Source organism: Coloeus monedula (assembly GCF_965178545.1).
Source record: "Coloeus monedula genome assembly, chromosome: 12".
Classification (NCBI taxonomy): domain Eukaryota; kingdom Metazoa; phylum Chordata; class Aves; order Passeriformes; family Corvidae; genus Coloeus; species Coloeus monedula.
In genome coordinates this window covers 3371709-3394190 of record NC_138792.1, presented here as the reverse complement: position 1 = coordinate 3394190, position 22482 = coordinate 3371709, and the positions used below count along the sequence as shown (strand labels likewise).

At 44.9% G+C, this 22482-nt stretch overlaps 1 protein-coding gene across 1 annotated transcript in view; it reads right to left on the bottom strand.

Moving 5' to 3' along the window:
* Window positions 1–22482, bottom strand: part of CAPN6 (calpain 6) — a 40484-nt gene that overhangs the window by 1925 nt on the left and 16077 nt on the right. The window contains exons 3-11 of the mRNA XM_082289341.1: window positions 17432–17563; window positions 16757–16965; window positions 16198–16390; window positions 12634–12827; window positions 10934–11011; window positions 9607–9802; window positions 6140–6262; window positions 4459–4661; window positions 3056–3177 (exon numbers count right to left, since the gene is read on the bottom strand). Of these exons, the coding sequence (XP_082145467.1) occupies window positions 3056–3177; window positions 4459–4661; window positions 6140–6262; window positions 9607–9802; window positions 10934–11011; window positions 12634–12827; window positions 16198–16390; window positions 16757–16965; window positions 17432–17563 (1450 nt within the window). The remainder of the gene's footprint in view (window positions 1–3055; window positions 3178–4458; window positions 4662–6139; window positions 6263–9606; window positions 9803–10933; window positions 11012–12633; window positions 12828–16197; window positions 16391–16756; window positions 16966–17431; window positions 17564–22482) is intronic.

The following is a 22482-nucleotide window of genomic DNA, read 5'->3' as shown; positions in this document are numbered from 1 at the left end:
AGGGATCCAGGGCCACCCACAGCTTCTCTGTGCCAGGGCCTCACAGGGAACAATTTCTCCCTAATATCTCATCTAAACTTCATACATGACCCCTTGCAATTGTTCAACATTTTAGGAATTCTTTGTTGGTTTTACACCAAACATGTTTATTTCTTATTAAAGTTGATATTTTCTTTCCTTTCCAATAAGGAGCAAGAACTGATTTGGAAACACCTGTCTTTAAATTCAAATAGAATGGGCCATTCCACTTTCTAATTAACTTTTACTTAAAGTTTAAAAAGTTTTGTATTTCAACACAACTATCTCTGTCCATTTCTGTTGTTAATGACAGAATATCAGGTTTTTTTCCACACCTTGTTACCTCTCAGATACAGATTTTAAATAAACCTTGAGCATCTATAAGTCTAAGTCAGGCTCGTGATAGTTTCTAACACACATTTTTTAACCATCTACTCAGTAATGCCACCACAGCCAGAAGGCAGCACAACTTTAGGCAACTGTAGCTTTTTAACAATCCCTACCCAGATGATTTCTCTCCAACACATCCCTCATTTACAAGAACAGGTATCAACATCTCACACGAACAAACCACAAAACAGCTGCATCCAAACCAGACGCAACCACGTACAAGGCAGACAGAGATTTTTCCATCTGCTGCTCCGTGGTTACACCTGGCCAGAGCTGCCGAGGGCCGTTTCCCTGACAACCCCTCACAGTTCCATGGCAGGTAGCAGGATATTGGCTTTGCTGATGGGCAATTGCCTTCCGTGTCACTGAACGTGCGAATTCAGCTCTGGGGCATGGGGTGGCACCGCACTGCCTGATCAGGGGTGGAAAAGCTGCCCTCTTTGCAAAGCGATTTGGAAAATGGATCTGATTAAAACGGGGTCTTGCCTGGCACCCCAAAGGTGTTAACAGCTTTGTCCGAGGGCAAAGAGCAGAGCAACACCCGATCATTAACAGTAATTAAGAGACAGCGAGCATAAGGAGGGGTGGGGAAAGGACACAGAGCTTAAAGAGGTGACAGGCACATCTGCTGGAGGGATGAGGGAGCAGTTAACGAGGGGACTTCCAAGTGGCAGGAAAGAGAATATTTGAAGGAAACATTCAAATTCTCAGCAAGACCTCGAGAAACAGAGGGAGGTAGAAGACGGACACAAAATGTTCCTGCACGGCACGACCCCATGATGGCAGTGCTGGATGGGTCAGTTGTTTTAGGAAAACTGGCTCCAATTCCAGAACAAAAGGAAGAAATGGGAGAGCACAGGGGGGGATCAGATGTTCTCAGCTATGCATGGCCCAGTTCCTTGCCTGGTTTATTTACAGGACAAATGAAAAACAGAAAGGTCTGCTAGAGTGGAAAAGCAATGTCCTGGTATTGGCCATGAGATGAAACTGGAGCTGCTACTCAGGAAAGGGCTCTGGCAGTGGAAGGAGGGCTGGGTTCAGCTCTGGGGCACATAAATGGCTCCAGCTCTGCCCTGAACCCCACAAGAGCTCTCTTACCTCAGTCCTGGCCATGCTGCTGCTTTGGGAACTTGTAAAAAAGAACAGTGCATAGGAAAATGTGTGAATCTGTAAAAGCCAGAAACACCTGAACAGTAATGACATTTCTAAGGCTTAAAGAAATCTGTGATAGTAGTCTAAGGCTTACTTTTTGGGTTTTTGAGAACTGCACTGAGGATCTAACACCCACATCCTTCAGCACTGTACCAAAGCAAAAGGAAATGGAAAACATTCTTGAGGGAATGTTCCCAGATGCATTCCCTCTCCTCTCTACTGCTCTTACCAGTACCCAGAGAGCTCTGACACCCTCAGCCGCTGGAAAAGGGCACGGGACAAACAGCAGACACAGTGCTGAGACAAAAGCACTGCCCTGGCAATCACAGCAAGTTGTTTTGCCTCTTGCAGGTGAATCTCTGCTTCTCCTTCCTTCTGCTTCTCAGGCTGCTCCCAAGGCAGCTTCCACTAAAGATTCTCTGCTTCCAGGGCTGTCACACACCATGGGCCTCAACACTCAGCTTAGAATGTAAGTGGTGAAAGACAATTAAGTATGCAAATCCAACATGGAATGTCAGGAGGAAGATTTAAAGGTGCAAAAGCTGATGTGTTCTCAAAGAGAAACTCGGGGAAAAGGCCTGACAGACAGTAGTGAGAGCAATTTTTGAAACATTTAAAGGCTTGGGAATGAGAGATGAAAAATCCTCAAGCACAAAGAGCTTCCTCATCATCCTGCAGACCTGCCCCCGTGCTTGACTCCCAGACAGCTGGATCCACTTCAGAACACACTAACTTGGAGAGAGGTACTTCCACAAGGAGCATCCAGGACTGAGTCTGGGCCGTTATTCCTGACAACAGCAAACCATCCATTATTTTGTCCAGACAGGGCAATGGATCAAAGACAGCACCACGGGGAGTTCTCCAATAAACATTTAAAATAAAGATTAAATAAACTTCCTCTGGCCAGGAGCAGGGCTCTGATGACAAGCAGCACTGAGCTGTGCAATCCTCATTCTCCTTCAGTTTTGTTTATGCAGTTACTCAGAAATTTGTACTGAGCACAACTCTGAGATGACAGCGATGGGCTTTTGTGAAGATCAGTGCACTCCAGTCTCAAATCCCTGAGCTCTAGTGATACAAAAAAGGTATCTCTGTTCAGGCTGCCCTTACTTTCTGCACCTGCATAGCCCCAGTGTCAGGGTCTAGAGACATCCTGATGTTTTCAGGGCAGTTTGCCAGTCTCAGTCCTCAGAAGCTCCAGAATGAAGCATTTAGAAAACACGTAATCCTGACAGAAGAACCTTATTAATCTCCACAATTAGCTCTTCAGGAGGGTCTGGCTACTCCTGCCCAGTTATGCACCTGCCCAGAACTTGCTGCTTGCATCCCCATATTCATCTGATCTCTCCACTGGAGAAGGTTTTACAACATGACGGAAAAACAAATTTCATAAATCCTCTGCTTGGATAATTTCTGACTGCTTACATATCAACCCAAATCGTCTTTAGAGGACTGAAAAGCCAATTCCACTCTTCCAGACCCTTTTTCCACTTACCTCCTGATCTGTCTTGCTTCTGCAAACCCTCTGCAGAGTGGACTTTGATTTGGGTGACTCTGCGTGGGTAGCCACAAAGAAGATTCCAACACGTCATTTTAGGCCTATCTGCCTTCAGCTCCCTGAAAAATCATGGAAAAGGCAACCAAAGCAAAGAATGTCAAGCAAACAATCAATGGTTGTGGAAATCTGGTGTTTTTAGAATATAAGATTTGTAGTTTTTCCTCATCTGCCATTTTTGAATTCTGTGGTGTAAAAATGACAGATTTAAGAAATAAAAATAGAGCAAAGCAAAGTAAAACAGATTTGTGTTATCTTTGGCGTGGGAGCAAAAGTGGTGAAAAAACCCCAGTTTTAAATAAGGGAAAATACTATCAAATCAAGAAATAAATTCAGTGGGTCTGATTCATGAAGCACTGGTTCTACTCTTGCAGCAGCCACTGGTTTCAGAGGAGATGGTCACAGAAACAACAAGTATCAGCTGTAACCACAAGCACCAGTGCTCAGTGTCCTGACCTGGAACTGGAGGCCACTACAAGAGCCAAACAAAAAAGCCAAAAGACCCTAAATTAATTGTCCATGAGGTCCCTAACTAAACATCTCCTGACTGTAGGAACCCAGAGTGCCAAGAATATTTCTCTGCCTGTTTTTAAGGGTTTTTACCCCCCTGAACAGCACTGTTTTAGCCTCCAACCTTGGAAAAAATTACCAACAGTCAGACAAGAACTAGAAAATACAGTGGTGTGAATTAGGTGATAGACTACTATGTAAGATTGTCACAGGGTGAAAAATTCAGAGGTTTTGGGCTTCTCTTTGTAGTAAATAGGTAAGAGTAAAAAATATCAAAATGGAGAATTCTTGTTGTTCTCTAAACCTTCTTCTCCTTCTTCTACTACTCCATGTTCTGCAGTAGAAGTAGTTTGGAATGATTGGATAGAGAATTCCACAGTTCCTGCCTGTGTTACTGAATAATTGGTAAGAAAGTGAAAATAATGTACGTTTTTAGTAACTATTGGTTAAAATGTCTTTAAAAGGCTGTGTAAATCTTGATAATTGGCTCTCACTCCTACTTTTCCTCCTTCCATGCTGTACCTGGGTCATGCTAGTGGCTCAGTTCCTCTGATAAAACTTAATAAACAACGATCTGGAAGCATTGAAACTACAGAAGACATCTCGGTTTATCTTTTAAACTCCTTGCAAGGACTTTCAGCAAATTCTCTTGAATTTTATGACATAGTAAAGTGTCACCTGACCATGCACAAACCTGGAGATTCTCAGAGGTGCCCCTGATGTCTCCAGGGCCATTTCTGGAGCCGCATGAGCCAGCGAGTCGGAGGTGTTGGAGGACAACCAGGCAACCCCTTCCACGGAGCTGCAGCCTGTGGGCTGTGAGTGCCACCCACCTGAGTTTTGAGGGCACATCTGTGTAGAGCCTCAGGATAAACCTTGTAGGGACCCCTGGGATGTAGGTGGTTGGGATGAGCACGTAGCGGCCTTGCTGGAGGGTCCTCCTCAGGAACACGCTGCGTGTGTTGGAGTAGGGAGACGTGGCCACTCTCTCCTGCACCGTGAGCTTGTGCAGCCTGTACCTTCTGTTATCCTCCACCTGCAGCAGGAGAGGGACTAATGCCAGCAGGGATAGCAGGGCTAACAGGCAGGATTCTCCCTGAGCACCACACAGCTTTTCATGGCCATAAAACACAACGTGTAGTAAAGACAAATCATTCGGCAAGTGTTTTCTCATCCGTTTAAGCCGTGGCAGGTGAAAGTTTGGGGCTGGCAAAGACAGGAACCCACTAAAAGAGCTGGGATGCTACTGCAGAGCTTGGAACACTTCCAGAGATGGACACACACCCTGAGGACTGCACCTGCTCAGACAAGGCTGAGATCCCTCTGTCTCCTTTCTCTAGCCTGGAGAGAGCACTCCAGCCTTTCCCAGCAGGCTCCCAATCCAGATGCACACAGCTGTATTTTCCTTGCCCTTTCCTGAATGCAAAAGCCACAGAATAACCATTCATGTTTTGTTCTAAGCCTTGAAGTTGTGCTTAACTCTTAACATCCTCTCCAGGGGACTGGTATTTGCCAGAGCACAGTTAAAACCTAAACCCTTCTCTCGAGCAGCTCTTGGGGCAAAGGCAGCCCTTCATTCTTTTCTGGCACTTCCCTTCCAAAGGCCTTTAGTCATGCTAATGAGCCTGGTGTGTTAGAATGTGTCTAAAATAGAAAAATTATTGATCAGAAATAAAAATAGAGCCCTGAAACTTTTATGAAGGTATGATTTTCTCTTTCAAGCCTTTCCAAATTGCAGGCATGAACAAGACAAGGTAAATATTCTGCTTTCTGCAATGACACTTTTCAATATATGTGGTTAACAGGCGATTGGCAAATGAGTAGGTGTGATGCAGATGTCAGCATGTCTAACCAACAGGGTAGGGACACAGATTTAATGTAGTCCCAAGAGCTGTAGCAACAGATGACAGGATTACCTCAATCCTCAGTGAAAGAGCAGAAAAATTGCTGTTTCTTCACTTCCCTCCTTCTCTGAGTCTGGGTGTTTTCATTTTACTCAATTGGCCCTGAGAGTGCAATTAAATTACCTTTTGGGAGCCCTGTGGTTCCTTTTCCCATATATTCATTTCCTGCTCACTACTCCAGCTTTTGAAAACACTCTTTTTTTCTAAGTGGCAACAGAAAAACTGCAGACTTTTCAACCTCATTCACCTGGCTGTATTTGCTGATGAAATGGAGGCAGAAGCCTCCAGTGAGGAGAAAAAAACCTTCCACATTTTAGGCATCAATATTATTTTGCCTTTCTCTAGAAAGCTTGGGGGTAGGAGAAGCACTTAAAATTCTTTTGCAAGGGGCAAAACCAACTTATTTCAAATAAATGAAATTTAATCAAATAGAGTTTGAATTGAATGAAATTCAGTTTAGTTCCCATGGCCTGTGCAATGCCAGCTCTGTGCAGTGCCCACAGGCAGAGCCAGACCCCAGGATAATCCTGGCTCTGTCTGCCAGAGATCTCAGGATAAAGCAGTGTTAAACAAACTGAACAAACTCTGCACCAGGAGTTTGGCTGCCTACCTTGAGTATTTCAAAGCCAATTGTGATGTTGTCTCCTTTCCCTTCTTTCTTGTACTTGCGGCGATCCTCCTGCTGTAAGGAGACCAACACTTTGTCCTCGGCCTTCTTAACATCAAAGATGTACTGGGAGGAGAGAGGAGAGAGAAGAGCTGTTGGAATTGCCTCAGGAGACTGAGGGTAAAGCCATCACCAGGGAAATATGTGCATACAAAGGGGGCAAATGGAAATACATCTGGGGGAGGAAGGAGAGTTCTCCACGTAACAGATATTGCCAGCAATTTATAGGTGGAAAATTAATGCTAATAATAAGGATCTTAAAACCAAAAGTATCAGGCAAATAAAAGGTATTGATGAAAATGGTAATCCTAGTGATAGGACATGGGGGAATGGCCTTAAGCTGAAGGAAGGTGGGTTTAGAGTAGGTATTAGGAAGAAATTCTTCCCTGTGCGGGTGCTGAGGCCCTGGCACAGGGTGCCCAGAGAAGCTGTGGCTGCCCCTGGATCCCTGGGAGTGTCCAAAGCCAGGCTGGACGGAGCTTGGAGCACCCTGGGATAGTGGAAGGTGTCCCTGCCCATGGCAGGGGGTGGAATGGGATGAGCTTTAAGGTCCCTCCCAACCAAAACCATTCCATGAATCTCTGATTCACATAAAGGACAGCCTGGGATGAAGCTATGAAATAACTGGAGTCAGCAGAGAATACCTCATTTGAAAGCAAAAGACAAAAGATTAAATTTATTTAGCTATAAATCAGGAATAAGATTAAAAAAATAAGCTAACAGACTCCACATGGGGTCTTAGATAATTTTTGATTCTTCTTTTACCTCAACAGTGCCTGTAAATTTCAAACATCTTTATATAGGGCCTGCAAATGAAGGAATCTTTCAAATCATAGTTTAAAAGGCACTTTGTTCTGCATCTACTGTTCCTATTTAATGTAAGAATGACAGGAATGCTAATTTTGGACTTCTCAGTTTTCCTGAATACCCAATAAAAAACAGCTAAGAAAGACTCCTACACCTTTAACATGCAAATATTTTATCCAAACTGTTCACAGGAAACTTGAGTCAACTTGGGTTTAAGACAAATCAAAGGAATTTATCTCAAGTTTAAGCAGCAGTTCCCATCTTACTAAATCAGACATTACTAAAAATCACTACCAGACCAGTTCATAAGTAAGTATGAATGCAAGAAGGTCAGACAGGTGTTTCTTTATATGACAAGGAATTAAATTAATTTGTTCATTATTATAGACTCCTTTAAATTTTGCTTTGTGCATGCAGAGGGCAAACCTGAGTTGTCAGTGGGGGGAAGAAGACATTATTTACCCCAAGTTTAGACAGATGCTGTACTCTTCCATCCTCAAAGACATTTAAATGTGAAGAAAATAAATAGAAACATAAACCTGCAGCAGTGCACAGCTGGGTACCACGTGCACCACATGTTCTGATTTAAGCTGGAATTCCCTGCAGCACGGAGAGGAATATCATCATTGGTTCAGTTCCCTCCTCCCTTCTCCTTCGATTGCTGCTAAAAAGCAAATTATTGAGCTTTGCTCTGAGGTAGATACTGAGCTTGCCTTGGTTACAGACCCATCCACATCCCTCTGCCTTAGAGCTTTGCTGAACAAGGCCCCGTCCCAAGCTCTTATTTGAGTTCTGTGTCACCTACTGCAGCAGAGAAAGCACAGGGCCCTGGAGAGTCCATGGGGTTGTAAAGAGCCCCTGCAGAAAGAACCTAAAAAGTGAGATATGAACATGCAGCAACACCCTCTAAGGCACATTTTAATTCTTGTCCCTGTTGCACCATAGGCAGGGTGACCCCCTCAGCGTGTTCCAAGGCCATGGAGAGGTGGGAGGAGAACAAGTGGAACCAGGAAAGCTCTCCTGGTCTGATGACAGCTCTGCAGCTGTGACCTTCTTCTGATGACACTTCAGCTGTCTTAATGGGTAATGATCTAGAAGTCAGCAGGTGACTGTAGAACACACATAGACTTGGCTTAAATTGCCTTATCAAAAGGGACTGGAAGTGTCACAATCCCTCTCTGCACAGATAAACCTCGAAGGAGGCCTCAGTGCTGGGAGAACAGAGAGATTATCTCTAGATTATGGTGGTGTGTGCCAGAGTAATCTGTAATGGCTCTAAGATAACATAAATGCGTTCCAGCACTGCTGCTAAGAGCCTTTTAATCAACTGGCCCAGAGATAACACTGGGATACAGAGGCCTTCCATTGCATCAAGCACTGCACTCAGCTGGAACGGAGTATTTTGTTCTCTGTGACAGCTAAACACTTACAAATGAGACCAGACAAGCAGTTGGAAAACATCCAGACTCTTACAGGGCAATACCTGAATTAAATCACCCTCTGGAAATGAGGCACTGACAGAAGGCAGAGCAGTGAAGAACTGCAGGGTGAGCTGGGAGTCTGAGATGTGATCTGAGCAGCAGAGGCTGCACTGCTCCAGCACCCTGCTCTGAAAACAGAGGGTGCAGGCAGAAACCTCCCTTAAGTGCACAGAAGCAGATCCAAAACCATCTCTAGATAATCTGGACAGAAAGGGGAATTTTCAAAGTACTAACAGAGTAAGTGGCCAGATCCCATGGACAGTAACTGAAATTTTATGCCTGAATTTGCATGTGCTGGGATGAAAACACACCCCAAGGAGAAGGGCAGGAAGGTGGGAAAGGGAGTAGGAGTGGATGAACAGCTAAACTGAATAGCTTGAAATGACCAGGAAGGAAAATTCTGTAATGCTGATGAGAGGCTGGGCCTGGGGAAGTGACCAGGTACTTCCAGAATCTTACATTCATTCCAAGGGATACTAACTAAATACAGTGGATCAAATCCCCGGGCTGTTTAAGGGTGTTAAGTGAGTTCTGTCATTAGAAAATCAGACTTGTTGCCTTTCAAAGACTGGGAAACTGAAAGAAGTCCAGGCAGGACATCAGTAATTCCATTGTGTGTGTGACCCACCAGCCCCAAACATGATCAGTCCTAAATAAATATCTAAACCCTTCTGAGAAATTGCACCAAAATCACTGAAACATGCAGTACCCAGCACACTCCCAGGGCAATGAGATTTTTGTCTAGCACTCACTGCCAGCTCCTGAACAGGGTGGATACTTCAGGAGCCCCAGCTAAAGTGGCTACACTTCAATACCTCACAAAACACAGGGATTCCCACTGGGGGTTCTGAAGGAAGGTTTATCTGTTATCAAATACCTCACAAAACACAGGGATTCCCACCTGGGGGTTCTGAAGGAAGGTCTCTCTGTTATCAAATACCTCACAAAACACAGGGATTCCCACTGGGGGTTCTGAAGGAAGGTCTCTCTGTTATCAAATACCTCACAAAACACATCTGGGGGTTCTGAAGGAAGGTTTATATGTTATCAAATACCTCACAAAACACACCTGGGGGTTCTGAAGGAAGGTTTCTATGTTATCAAATACCTCACAAAACACACCTGGGGGTTCTGAAGGAAGGTCTCTCTGTTATCAAAGCAGCCTCCAGAGCGGTTCAGCAGGGGCTCTGGATGCTTTGCCCAAGCCCCATAGATCATTTCCTTCTCCCAGGTCTTGTGGAGGCTGAAGTAGGAGGTGTTCACAGTCCGGCAGATGTCCACATCCGTGAAATTCTTACACCAGTCCTCAAACGTCATCCTGCTCCAAGGAACGCCAGGGAAGTAATGGTTTGTTTAAAAATCAACAGTGATACTCATGCAAAGAACCAAAACAACACACAAAATCTTCCAGTAATGTGATGAGGAGGCATTGCTCAGCTGTCCACGGGACAAACTGATTCACTGGAAAGCTTTCCATGTGGAAATACTCGTGAAGCCACAATCACAGAGTCTTAGAGCTTAATTCAGAGCAGTATCACTCAGGGGGTTTGGTCACATCTGGATCTGTTCTGTTGCATCTCCTAAGCCTAAAGGACAGGTTGAAGCGCCCAGGCTGGATTTGATAGCACATTTTATAAAGGCCAAAGAGATCACCTGCAATTAAAGCAGGATCCACTCCTCATTATTAGAGTCCTTACTGTCACATCTGCCCCTGAGCACGACTCAAACCTCTGCACTCTGGACGGAGCTTTTATTCAACCCCATCTCATCTGTGCCTGCTAAAGGAACAGGCTGGACTGCAGAGCAACTGAAAAACTGCTTGGGTCTTTGAATTACCATCATGGCCTGGCTTATTAATGGCCCAGAGCCAAACCCTGCAGCTGCCAGTCCTGACAAAGCCAACAGAATTCTTTTCACACAGAGCCGTGCCAGCTCACTTGATGCAATATTGATCGTCTGCTGGAGAAGCTGCTGGGCTAAGGATCTAAGCTTTAAACAAGGTTAAAATTACTAGAGCTCTAGAGATTGTATAGAGAATGAACACTTCTCATTCCCATGCTGGAAAACATCAACAAATATCAAAATTCACTGGCTGCAACTCTATTTCTAGATGCCTCAGCCGTGGCTGACCTACAGACAGGCACAGCAGGCAATAAACAGGGCTGTCAGTGTGTTCAATATTTGGCATTGTGTCATGTAAACCAGCAGGTGTTCTCCTGGTTTCTGAGAGATTGTCCTAAATATAGACAGTATTGAGAGCTACTAATTTTGTTCTACTAGTTTTAAATCCATTTTTATTATTCTTCCCTGTCATCCCTTGGGAATTTGAAAGAAACAGACCTTGGGATAATTTTATCCCCATCTGGTTTTGGAGCTGTTAAATGGCAGATTAATGACAGTTACTCAGGGTAGCCAGTGTCTCCAAAGCCTTCACATCATTCCCACTCACCAGAACTCTCCATCATTCTTAACAGTGAGCCCCAAGTTCTTGCACTCAGAATCGCTGACTTTCTTCCACTCTTCAGAACTAAAAGAAGAAAAAAAAAAGAAAAAGAAAAAAACAATAACAAAGATGATTACTAACTTAAATTAAAAGCTCTCACCTGGAAAAAAAAATGGAAGTAAAAATCTCTTCTGGCCCATGGTTTTAAAAGGAATATCAGAGTACAGAAAGGGCAGGTGATATTCATGAAGAGAATGTGAGGCTTTCAGGAGGAGTTTTAAAACATTAATTGATTTGAAAGCTACTAACAAAGAAAGAGATGAATAGGAAATGGGCACAACTAGAGCAGAATCTTATTGATTTTCTTTGTCACACCCTCCATTAGGACTCTTAAACACTTAAACACCTGGTTTCCAAGGTCACAGGAGATTGACTCAGTTCCCTGAAGACCCCTCAAATGAAACCTGGTTTTCCTCCTCGGGAGATTATTGAACGCTTCACTTAGAGCAGAGTATTCTCTTTGTCTTTTAATCACCTAAATAAAACAGGCCTGAGGTCAGAGATTTCCCCAGGGAGCCTTTGAGAACAAACTGCTGGAGCCTGAGCACAGTGTCCAGTTTCCAGAGGAACATTACAGTGCACAGCCCCTTCAGTGCCTCCACAGCCCCTGCAGGCACCTGCTGCTGCAGGGGAGCACACCCCCAAAATTCCAGCAGCCTCCTGCTGAAACCCAACCACAGATCCCATCCCTGATGGGTTGCACCAGACAGAGAGAGCCACGACTCCTCACTGCCTCTCCAAAAGCACTTGGAGGCTGAAGCTGAAGGTGGCTGGCAGGAGGGAAGGGAGGCTGCTCACCGTAACAGACATTTTCTTTAACTATTTGGAAATTGTCGATTTAGTTCTGTTAGACCAAAAGCCATGGGCCATTGTCAGAGGCCTCAGTGCTGGCACGAGTGGCAGCTGTGTCAGACAGAGTCTAGTGGAGAACCCCAAGGGCTCAGCTTCAACAGGACACAGTAGCTCTTTTGTGCATTCTTTGCACTTCACCCAGGCCAATCTCTCTGAAAGTAGCAGATTTTTGCTAGCTAAAGCATGGATTAGAAGAAATTAATATGCTGTTGTTGAGAACACTGCATTGTTAAATACTAAATCCTGGCTGGTGAGCCCAGTGCTGAACTGTCACACGTTTTCATGTATAAATCACCCATGATGGAACACCTCCCCCCTGCAATCACTTCTGGTGCTGTGGACGTGCCTGCTAAACCCATGGCCCACATGAAAATTCATTAGAAAATGAATTAGAAAGAAATTAGAAAGAAATCACAAATATGGCACTTTTACAGCATTTTTCACCCGCCACTTAAATTATCTAAAATCCAATTTTACCATCCCCAGCAGCTGGAAATGACAGATGAGAAACTGAGTCATAGACACAGTCTGGTGAAGCTGGGAACGAGCCTCATGTTCTTGACTCATGAGCTGTTTTTCTTCCAGTGTGCCAGAAGAATGATGTAAACAGTAAATACGGTCCAGGGAGCCATAAACTCCTCCAGGACATGCTCATTTTCTCAGAGGAAAATGGGCAGAGATGGCACAGAAGTTGAGCCTCCCTGAGTACAGGGGGGTCTCACCAGTGTTCATCCACAAATTCCAGTGGCCCCAGCACAGCTTCACCCCTTTGCCACTGGGTTTGCAGCTCTTACCTGTCGCTCCAAGCACCGTGCCATTCTTTTTTCCCCCAGGGATTCCTCAGCCTGATCATGAACAGCTTTTCTGCCTTGAAGGAGAACATGAGCCTCTCCCCCAGACGCAGCTTCCTGATGGCAGTCACGGAGTAGGCATGGCCCACAATAAGCCCCATCTCTGTCTCTGCTTCGCTGGGACGGCCAGGGGACTCCTTGGGCAAGAAGAATGACAATTGAACAAAAAGAACTCACATCTCTGAGGAACCTGGCAGCTCCAAGTTCAAGGGGAAGGACAAGGAGAGCTTGTTTTCCTTCCTGAGTGATTTGAAAATAGCAGCACTGGGAATCAGAACGAGGGGCTCACTAGGCTGGGGTTGGGCAGGATAGTGCCAGACAATTCCAGAGCACAGGGGAATCCTGCCTGCTGCAGCCAGTCTGTCTCGTCCTGGCCTCAGAACTGGAGACAGGGCTGATGGACAACCTTTACCAGCCCTTTCAAAATCTTGTCCTTTCTAAAAAATGGCTTTTCTGGATGCTGATGCCCAGGCTCTCTGGGGGTGTCCTCACCTGGGCACTCAGGAATTTAGCTGGTGAGTCCAATGGTTGCTCTTGTGTTGGAATAAATTTGACACCCAGGAAGAACTACTGGCAGTGGGTAAAAATGGGAGAGCAAAGGCAAAAAAACTTCCAAGCCATTTGTGAAGCCTGTCCTGTAGCTCACTCAATCCTGGCAGGGCTCTCTTATGTGGCAAAGGGAAGATCTGTAGGGTGCTTTAGGAACTGGGTTTGCCCATCATAAACTCCACATAAGAATCCCAGTTTGCAGCAGTGGACAGGCTGGCCCTAAACTGTCCCTAAACTAACCCTAAACTGTCCCTAAACTAACCCTAAACTGTCCCTAAACTAATCCTAAACTGTCCTGTTGGATGATGTAGGCCTGATCAAATGCTGATCTAAGAATACATAAAGTAGCCAAGCTCTGAAAAAGACCACAATTTCATTTAATGCATCCAGATCTCCTGATCTAAACCCAGAAAAACAGCATCATACAAAGATGCTGGAGTTGTTTTGATGGTCCTGGATCCAGATTCTCCACACCTTCACTGAATCCAGCCAAGCCATCCTTGAGTTTGTCTTGTCTATATTGGGCTATCACCCATAGGGCCTGGAGACACTGATTCCCTTGGACATCAAGGAAAGAAGATTTGACTCAGTGCAGATCCTTGTAATTACCTAATTAATGCTCAACCAAGCCTTGGTTGTGGTGGAGAGAGCAAGAGGTATGGTCTCTTGGTGTTACTAATGCAAATATTTAAATACAAATATATTATTTATAATTTATCATTATGCATTAATATAGTAGTATAAACATACGAATATTTAAATATAAATAAGGACTTACCAGAGTTATGAAATGCACATAGTACTTCCTCAGATATTTTTACCCCTTTCAAAATCTAACTGGTCTAAACAGACAAGGTCCTTGCCCTAAGGCAAATGTTGCACTGATATAACAGTGCCCAGTCCCCAAAGGTAAGAAATCACATTAAAAAAAAAAAAAAGAGAGAGGGAGAAGAGAAATTTCTGTCAAATTGGAACTGACAGATGGTCTGGCAACTGTGAGAGTCTCACCCAGCCCTCTGTGCCTCTCGCTGACAGCAGCTCCCAAAGAATCAGCTCAAGTGTTCCACCCAGACTGGCTGACATTCCCACTGGCTCTGGGCTCCCTCCAGTGTCACACTTTCACTCGCATTCTTCACAACTAAAAGCAAACAAGGAATCCTTGACAGCACGGGAGTCTGTAACTTCTCCTGCTGCCTTTGTTATCCCCCAGGCTTTTCTCACTGCTGGCCTTTCCCACCTCATTCCAAAAATATTTATTTATTTATCTACTCAAATGAGATATTTAAACATCTCCTGTCTGTTCCCATTTCCACGTGGTGATGCTCAGGGCCATTTTGTAATCCAAGGAAAATGATGACATGTTTGTAAGGCAGCAATGAAGCCACTTGAGTATTAAATATTCCACGCCTAGCAAGCTCCGCTGTGTGTATAATACATCAAAAAATGACAAATGCAGGCAAACTTAGGAATGGCCTCTCTGTAATCAATGTTTAGAAGCATTTGTGTTAAATTTGGCAGGCAGAAACATAATGCCAGGCATCAGTGAAAGCATTACAACTGCCTAATTAATTGCTTTTTAAAATACAGCTCCCTGTACTGAGTCTATCCCCTCACCAGATCCATGTTAAGAAAACAGAAGTGCCTTAACATTTGGGAGCAACCTATCATTCCAGAAACAACATCTGCAGTAACAATTCACACCAGGAAGTCTGCTCTGCCAGCCTGGTCTGAGCAAATCAGAATTCTTCCAAATAAAAATTCAGGCCTTACAAAAGAAAGGTAAAACAAAACTCAAAGACCTTGATGATTTTGTTTCTGAGCTGTTTCCTGATGTTGCTGCAAGGGACAGTTCAGGAGTTCTGCTCTGTCCCAGGTTAGTCCCAGATTAGGTTAAAGTTTGTGTCCCAGAAGGTGCCAGGACAGTGCATGGCCAGGGCCAGCTAAACAGGTAACATTGTCAGGAGCCTCCAAACACAGCTGATTTTCTGTTGTTCTTAACAGCTCCACAACTCTCCTGATACTCACAAGAATTTCTGAATGAATCATCTTCGTTTCACAGATGGGGAAATGAAAGCAAAACGTTTAAGTGACTTAACTAAGATCAGCCTCAGCTAAGGTCTTAAACTGAAGCAGGGCCCATGGGAGGAAGATGCTGAAGTGCACTTAGTGCCAACCCTGCAAATCCCAGAAAATGATCCCTTTTCTGTGAGCTGCTGGGTTAATGGTCCACGATAAATGATTTGAAAAATCATTTTAAAGCAATCTTTTAGGAAATATTCAGATGCCGTGGCAGTTTGTCAGCCCTTCGCATGTGAGAACAGCTTTGGACAAGGTGAGAATTTCAGCACTACCCCATCAGGGCCTGACATTATACAGAAGGGGAGTTCAGCCCAGTTTGTCACTGGTTTGCCCCTGTCTACTGACTATGGGGACCTCAGGGCCATGGCCTGCTAATGTGGGCACTGAGTTACCTGCCTCACAGGCAAGTTCTGCAGGTTAATTATTGTCCAACAGCATCACCTGAATGACCAGGTGAGCTCAGCCTTGCAGCTCAGCTCCACTGATACCTGGCACTGCACTGGCACAATCAAAGTCAAGAAGTCTCAGCAGCTCAGTGCCAGAACTGTTTTCTCCAAAGAGATTTCTCTAAGAAATAAAGCAATTGAATGCAGCCATCTGCTCTGTAAATTAGGATGGATTTATCTCAGGTCAACTCGCAACTGTGACCATTCAGAAAGAACAGCAATTCAGACACACAGTGAAGTGGCAGCACAAGCAGTTGTGATTGTATTTAGTGGCTCCTGGAGCTGTACTGGGCTGGGAGCACTTGCTAGATTTCTCCACACAAAGCTTTTCCAAACATGCAAAGGAAGGACATACTCAATGTACCAATAATGGTATTTCTTCCAGAATATTTTCATTGAAATAAACCCTTGAAATCCAGCTCTCTGTACTCACCGAAATGGAGCAGCTGATGAACCCTCCTCTTTTATGCACTTTCATCAAGTCTTCAAACAGCTTCATCTGCTCAGAAATAACCTCACCATATTTGCCCTCTGCCAAATTAATGGATTCTGCCACTGCTCCAGTGAAATCCACCAGGGCTTCTGCAGCACAGCCTCCATCCAGGGCCTGGTAGGATCCAGCCAGCCTGGAGGCAACACAGAACATTCTCAGTTTACAGGGGGCTGGGATGAGTGCTCTAATTTGGCTTGAATGTAGGGAAGATGTTTGTGTCTCACCAAGGGAAAAACAGAACAGAACAAAAAAAGCCTGAGCAGATTGCAGATAAATCTAAATCTGGTCTCTAGGATCCTTAAGGATACTGCTGAAGTAGACTGAGTGGCACTCCTTTATGGTTTACATCCTTAACAGAGACTAAAGAAAAGAGTTTTCAGTCTTTTTTAGGTTCTCTACCAGCAGCAAAACTAAAAACTATGGAAAGTCTGATAGAACTGAAAGACAAAACGAACAGGGACAACACTGAGGACTACAAGGACAACGAACCAGCTCATACTTAGCATAAGCTTTCTCCAGCAGAGCACTCCAGAGCTCGTTTCTCACGTTGGAACGGCAGTAAATCAGCTCCCCATTCTGAGTTGGCAGCAGATCATCAACCACCACCTCTGTCCACTCTCCAAAGCGCCAGAAGCGGAAACGGAAAATCCCAGCGTATTTCCCTGGGTTTTTAGCATCCCATTCCTGCTCGTTATAGTCTGGAATCACCTGAGAAAGCGTGGAAGGGGAGGTTCAGCAAGTGCCCTGTGTGGAGTTTATTCCCGGGGCAGACTGCCCTGGAACATGGGCCGTGCTGGCATTCAGCTCCATGAGCAGCTGACCCTACACAGACGAAGCAGTGAAAAGAAAGAGTGAATTTGGTACACAGTGAAACACAGCCCCACTTCAAAGAATATTTCAGGAAAGTGAAATTCATACTGATCTGCAGAGAGAGATAAAAAGAACCCGCTGTGCTCTCCGGCTTTGTTCTGTCTGTTCTTGGGTGCTCAGTGTGGAGTGAGGAGGTCTCATAACATGAAAAATAAACTGTTAAAGAAAGGGAAGATTTGAATCCACCAAAACTCACCCCTTATTAATCCTAGAGAGGAAAACACTGGCTGATAGGCAGGGAAACAACCACGGTTAGCCTGCTTTATTTGCTTTATTTCCTGCACCACACACATCAGTCACCCACCTGCTGCCAGAGGCTTTTCCTCAGAGCCAGGCAGGAGCACGCAGCCACAAACCAGCAGTTCCCCAGCCTGCCCTGGTGGAAGTCGTGGGAGCTCATTCCATTCACAAATAGGTGGGGGTCTTCACAGAGGTCCTGGCAAAGCAAACCAGAGATTACTGGAGACTCCACCCCAGAAATGATCACACCATCCTTCCAGTCAAGAAAAGCAGCAGGAAACGATGCTGCTGACACCTGAGCTCTGAGCTTCTCCTTTCTTCGCTGCCACACTGGAAACCCTCCTTCAGCAACAGCCTGAGTTGCTGCAATGACCCCAACCCCACAGGAGGAAGAGAATACCTCTTTGTGAAGCACTTTTTATTCTCTGGGTCTCATAATTCTCATGGATCTGGCTCCTGTTAGAACATTTTGTTCCTCCTTTCCTGGCTCCATCTCTATTCACGTGCAGATTCCCAGAGAGCATGGCTGGATCTTCCTGGGATGTCTCCTTGCCCCTCCCTGGCTTTCCCCTTGCACTAAAGGGAGCACCTCCAGTTCCACAGACCCTGGGGAAGCCACACGGGTGCATTTTGCAGCAGTGATGTGTTTGTTCCCAAGAAATCCTTGGCAGAGGTGTTCTGCTGAATGGAGAGGGAACCTCCCACAAACACTTCAGCAAACAGGTAATGGGACCATCCCTAACTGGTGTGGAACCTGCTGGGTTCAACCCAGTGACTGCTCCTGACACTCTCCTGTCAGTCACTGCCCTTCCTCACTGGCTGAGAGGATGGCAAAGCAGGCAGTAGTAGGAAATTCTGCTCTTTCACAGTTTAATCACCCAAAATTTCAACCCTGTGGAAACGATCCTATGTCCAAGCATTAGAAATGCAGAATAAATAACTCCCTCTCACCTCAAAATGGCAGGAGACCCCAGATTTCCTGCAGTCTGTCCTGTTTGCCATCAGCAGCAGAGGAAGGAGCTGTGCTCCGTGCCTATGGATTCCTTCTGCCCTTTGGTAATTAAAGATGATGATCCCAAAATAGCAGGAGTGCAACCCAAGTCTGGCTACAGACTAGAGACGCATCTCTCTGATGTGGCTCTGACAAATCAGTGCCAGGTGACCACATTTCCAGAGCAAAGAACCACCTCAGTGCTCAGCTGATGGTCTTCCTGGGCTGGTTTAGCCAATGGCACCTGAAGTCAGCTCACAGCATGGAATTCATGGAGCTGCAGCCGTTTTCCTTAAGAAAATTATATTTTTGGCATGAGACTTTTCTCATTAAATAACAGCTGACATTTTAAATGCCTTTTGGGAAACAAGCAACTGATCATTACGTGACACTGATCTTCTGTCAGGAATTCTCACGTGTGTCTGCACTTAGGGAAAATTCAAAGCTTATTAAGAGACCTTTACAAAAACCTGGATAACAAAACGGTGCCCAGGAGGAAAACTGGCCATGTACAAGATGCTCATCAGCATCATGGACAGATCCATTCAGCCTCCCTGGATGCTCTGATATGGAATGGCAGCAGGACCTCCAGGCTGGCACTTCAGATGATGTAAATCCACCCACTTGCAGGGGTTGACATCACTTGGCTACTTGGCCTTCATGGTGGTAGCACACATCCCACATCCACGTGGGCTAGATTCCAGTTTCATATCCCATTTCCTGGCATCTCTGGCATTAGTAATTTCTAGTTTGTTTTTCCTTTCAAAATGTTATTTTGTTAGAATAATAAACGAGGGATAAATGGAGCCATCGGGGTTAAAAGTGTCCAAACTTTTCTGTCACTGGTGGAAGCCAAAACTTTAATTAATTTTAGAAAGAAATTAAGCACTGCTGTGTATTACAAATATCTTGTTTGGTTTGTTTTGATAAAAATAACGACATTAAACTGCCATTTTTTAATTGAAGTGTGTCTCGCATCTCACAAAGTCCTCAGAGGCAAAACAGAGCAGCATGTGCCAAGTGCCAACATTTATGGATGAGATCAGCATTTGCTGACTGCCGGGGCCCAAAGCAAGCAAGGAACAGCAGAGCTCAGAAACAGCACCTCCCTGCTTCCACCAGTCACCAAATTCTCCAGGATCCTGCTTGATAAACCCTTTCTGATTAAACCACCTCAGAGTCCTGGACTTCTGGGGCTAAAGAACAGCGTAAAAATGCCACCAATTCTGTCTCTTTTGTCATGAATTCTCTTGTCATTACAAAAGCTTCTATGGTCACTGTCACTGCGTGGCTCAGATGAGACACAATAACACTGAGGCACAACCTAGAGCTCATTGCAGCTCTGTGCCCTCTTCTGAGCTTTGTGGTCTTCACCACTTGTGCCATATAGCAAATTCTAAGGAATACTTTTATCTATCTAAGCCACAATTCCCCCAACACAAGTTAGAAATGTGCTATTTCAATATATTATTCTGCAGTCCTTGTGAGGATCTTTAAGCGTTTCTGGTTGCTCCAAGCATGTAAAAAAATAGAAATTTTAAAAAATCACTTTTCTCTACAATGCTCCCAGCAGAGATAATTTAGGATAGTTGAGGACCCAGCCAGATACTGTCAGAGGACACTGACATGAGACGTGATCCAGGCACTTCAGAAGTCCTGATCCCTCCTCTCACTTGCTGCCTAAGCACCCAAGCTTACTTTCTCCAGCACCCTTCAAAGAACTCAGCCCTAGCATGAAAAATAATCCAACCCACCTTTGCTTGCACATAAGACCTACAGAGGCAGGCACTATCAGACTGATCTACTTAAGCCCAGTAACCATTCCTTTAAATTTTTTAAAAGCAGTTTGAATTCTGTCAGAGCTGAGAATGGTTCCCATTTTCTTCTCTTCTCCCACCCTCATATCATCCTGAGTCAGCTCCTGTAGAGACAGTGTGGGGAAGCAGGGGGAAAGGCAATTCTTTCTGAACATGGATGCAAAATTTCAGCTTTGGCTGCAGCTGACACTGAGCCAACCTTATCTAAAGGAAGGCAGCAAAGACAGCACCCTGTGGTTGTGGAGCTGAAGAAGTAAATGGGATTGTCCATCTTATAATAAAGCCCAGCTGTGCTGGCATGGTCACAGAAACGCTCCCCAGACCAGGCTGTGTGCCAAGGCATTTGCAGTTAGCCCCAAGAAGCAAAACAACCAAGCCCAACTGCGCTGGATACTCCAGTGCATGCAAAAAGTCTTTTACAACCTTGTTATGGCTGAAAAAGAACCTGCCTGCAGAGTGAAAAAAGAGAAGTCACCCCTCAGGGGACAGTTCTTAGAGAAATCTCCATCCAAAGAAACCTGGGGTCAGATGTGACCTGACTGAAAAAGCCCTTGCTGAGATCAGGAAGGACTTTTGTCAGTGCTGTTACACCATGTAAACCCACAAAAGGCAGGTTTAGCCCCAGGTTTGTGTCTGTACACCCTGAGCTCGGGATGTGCAATTCCTCTGGAAACTTCATGCCCATCATCCAGCAGCATCAGCTCCTGAGAGCAGGATGATACCCAGTGCTGCTCCAACAGAAACTGAGCTACACATAGGCAAGGGGAAGAACTCCAGCCTTGTGTAAAAGAAAACTCAGCTCTCTGGGGACTGAGAAATGCTTCTTCCCCCTCCTCCCTCTCCACTAAATCCTGTTACAAAATCAAATGCATCACAGACATTTTTATAGTGTTCTTTTTTTTCCATTTTCAGTTTGGGTTAGTGGTGACTAACACTCAGTCCAGGAGTTCCAGCCTTGCCCTGCCTATGGGACACATTTATTTGGGGAGGATCTGAACCAGTGTTTTGGAAGAAAAACCCCAAAAAATTGGAATTGGGCAACATGGTGTGTATCTTGGCTGCCTCTAGGTTTCACCTGACCCCTGGAGCACTACAGCTGCTCTCTCCAGAAAGCTGACAGGGCTGGGAAGGGCTCAGTGATGGGCCCTAGGGCTGACCTTTTTCTGAACCTCCTAACAAAGTGTTTGCTGAAGCCCTGCCAGTCCTCTGCCACTGCAGCCCAAAATCCACTCCAGACTGCAATGAAAGATCTGCTGTTCTCCCAGAACCCTCATACAGGAACAAACCACCTCAAGCCACCTCTTGCTGCACTACCTGAGTTCGTGATGCTACAGAACTGCAGCACATCCATGACAATTCTGGAGAAAAGCTGCCTTGTTTGAGAATAACACTTTGTTTCTCACTGAATTTACCAGAAAACTTTGCCTCCTGCCTTCTTCCCCTTGTACCTATTCCCACAATTTGTGTGCTTTTTCCTCATAAGCAGCAATCAGAGATGCCATTCTTAGGACAGGATTCACCTCAGGCAACATCAAATTCTCTCAGCAAGATGTCCAAACTCCCCTGGAAGCAGTGCACAGACTTTACCCTGCCACTGCCATGGTGCTGTGACACTGGAGAGAGGCCTGTGTCTCTCCTGATCATGTAAACCAATAATTCAAAGCAATTCCAACCCCTATGAAACTTGATTTTCAGCTGTTCCAAAGCTACAGCAACTGTGACATAATGTGGGGAGAAAAAAAATTAATGGAAGTCCCAATTTAGTTGGTTAAAAATGTATATATTTAAATTTCTTGGAAAGAGCGAGAGTTTTCCATCCTAAAGGCACCATTTTGGGGTCACTAATCTGAAGTTTCCTTGGAAAATGCTATTATGAGAATTTACTCTGATTTTGAGGTGGTGATGAAAAACAGGTAAATGTAGTAACAGCATTTTAAAGAAAACCTGAATGCAGCCATGCACCAAAGCAGGGGAAATGTCTTTTATTGCATTAAATGCAGTAAAACAGGATGGTCAAGGACAAAGCCAGTCCTTAGAGCAAGTCCCTGACATCTCATCCAGGCACACCCTAACGTGGCCAAGGTCAGACAGGGGCTGTAAGGCCACTCACAGTTCATCAGGCTCAAAGGCCACCCACTGTTTAGCTACATCTTTTTATTGCTTCCTCAAAACATGTTTGTCTATCAAATTCTTGGATGAGTTCCCTCAGATGGGGAATAAAAACAGTAAGAAAAGGAGGTTGGAAAAAGTCACACACACTTTTTCACAGCACTGAACGATTCAGGACTGGACCAGTGTGGAACAAAC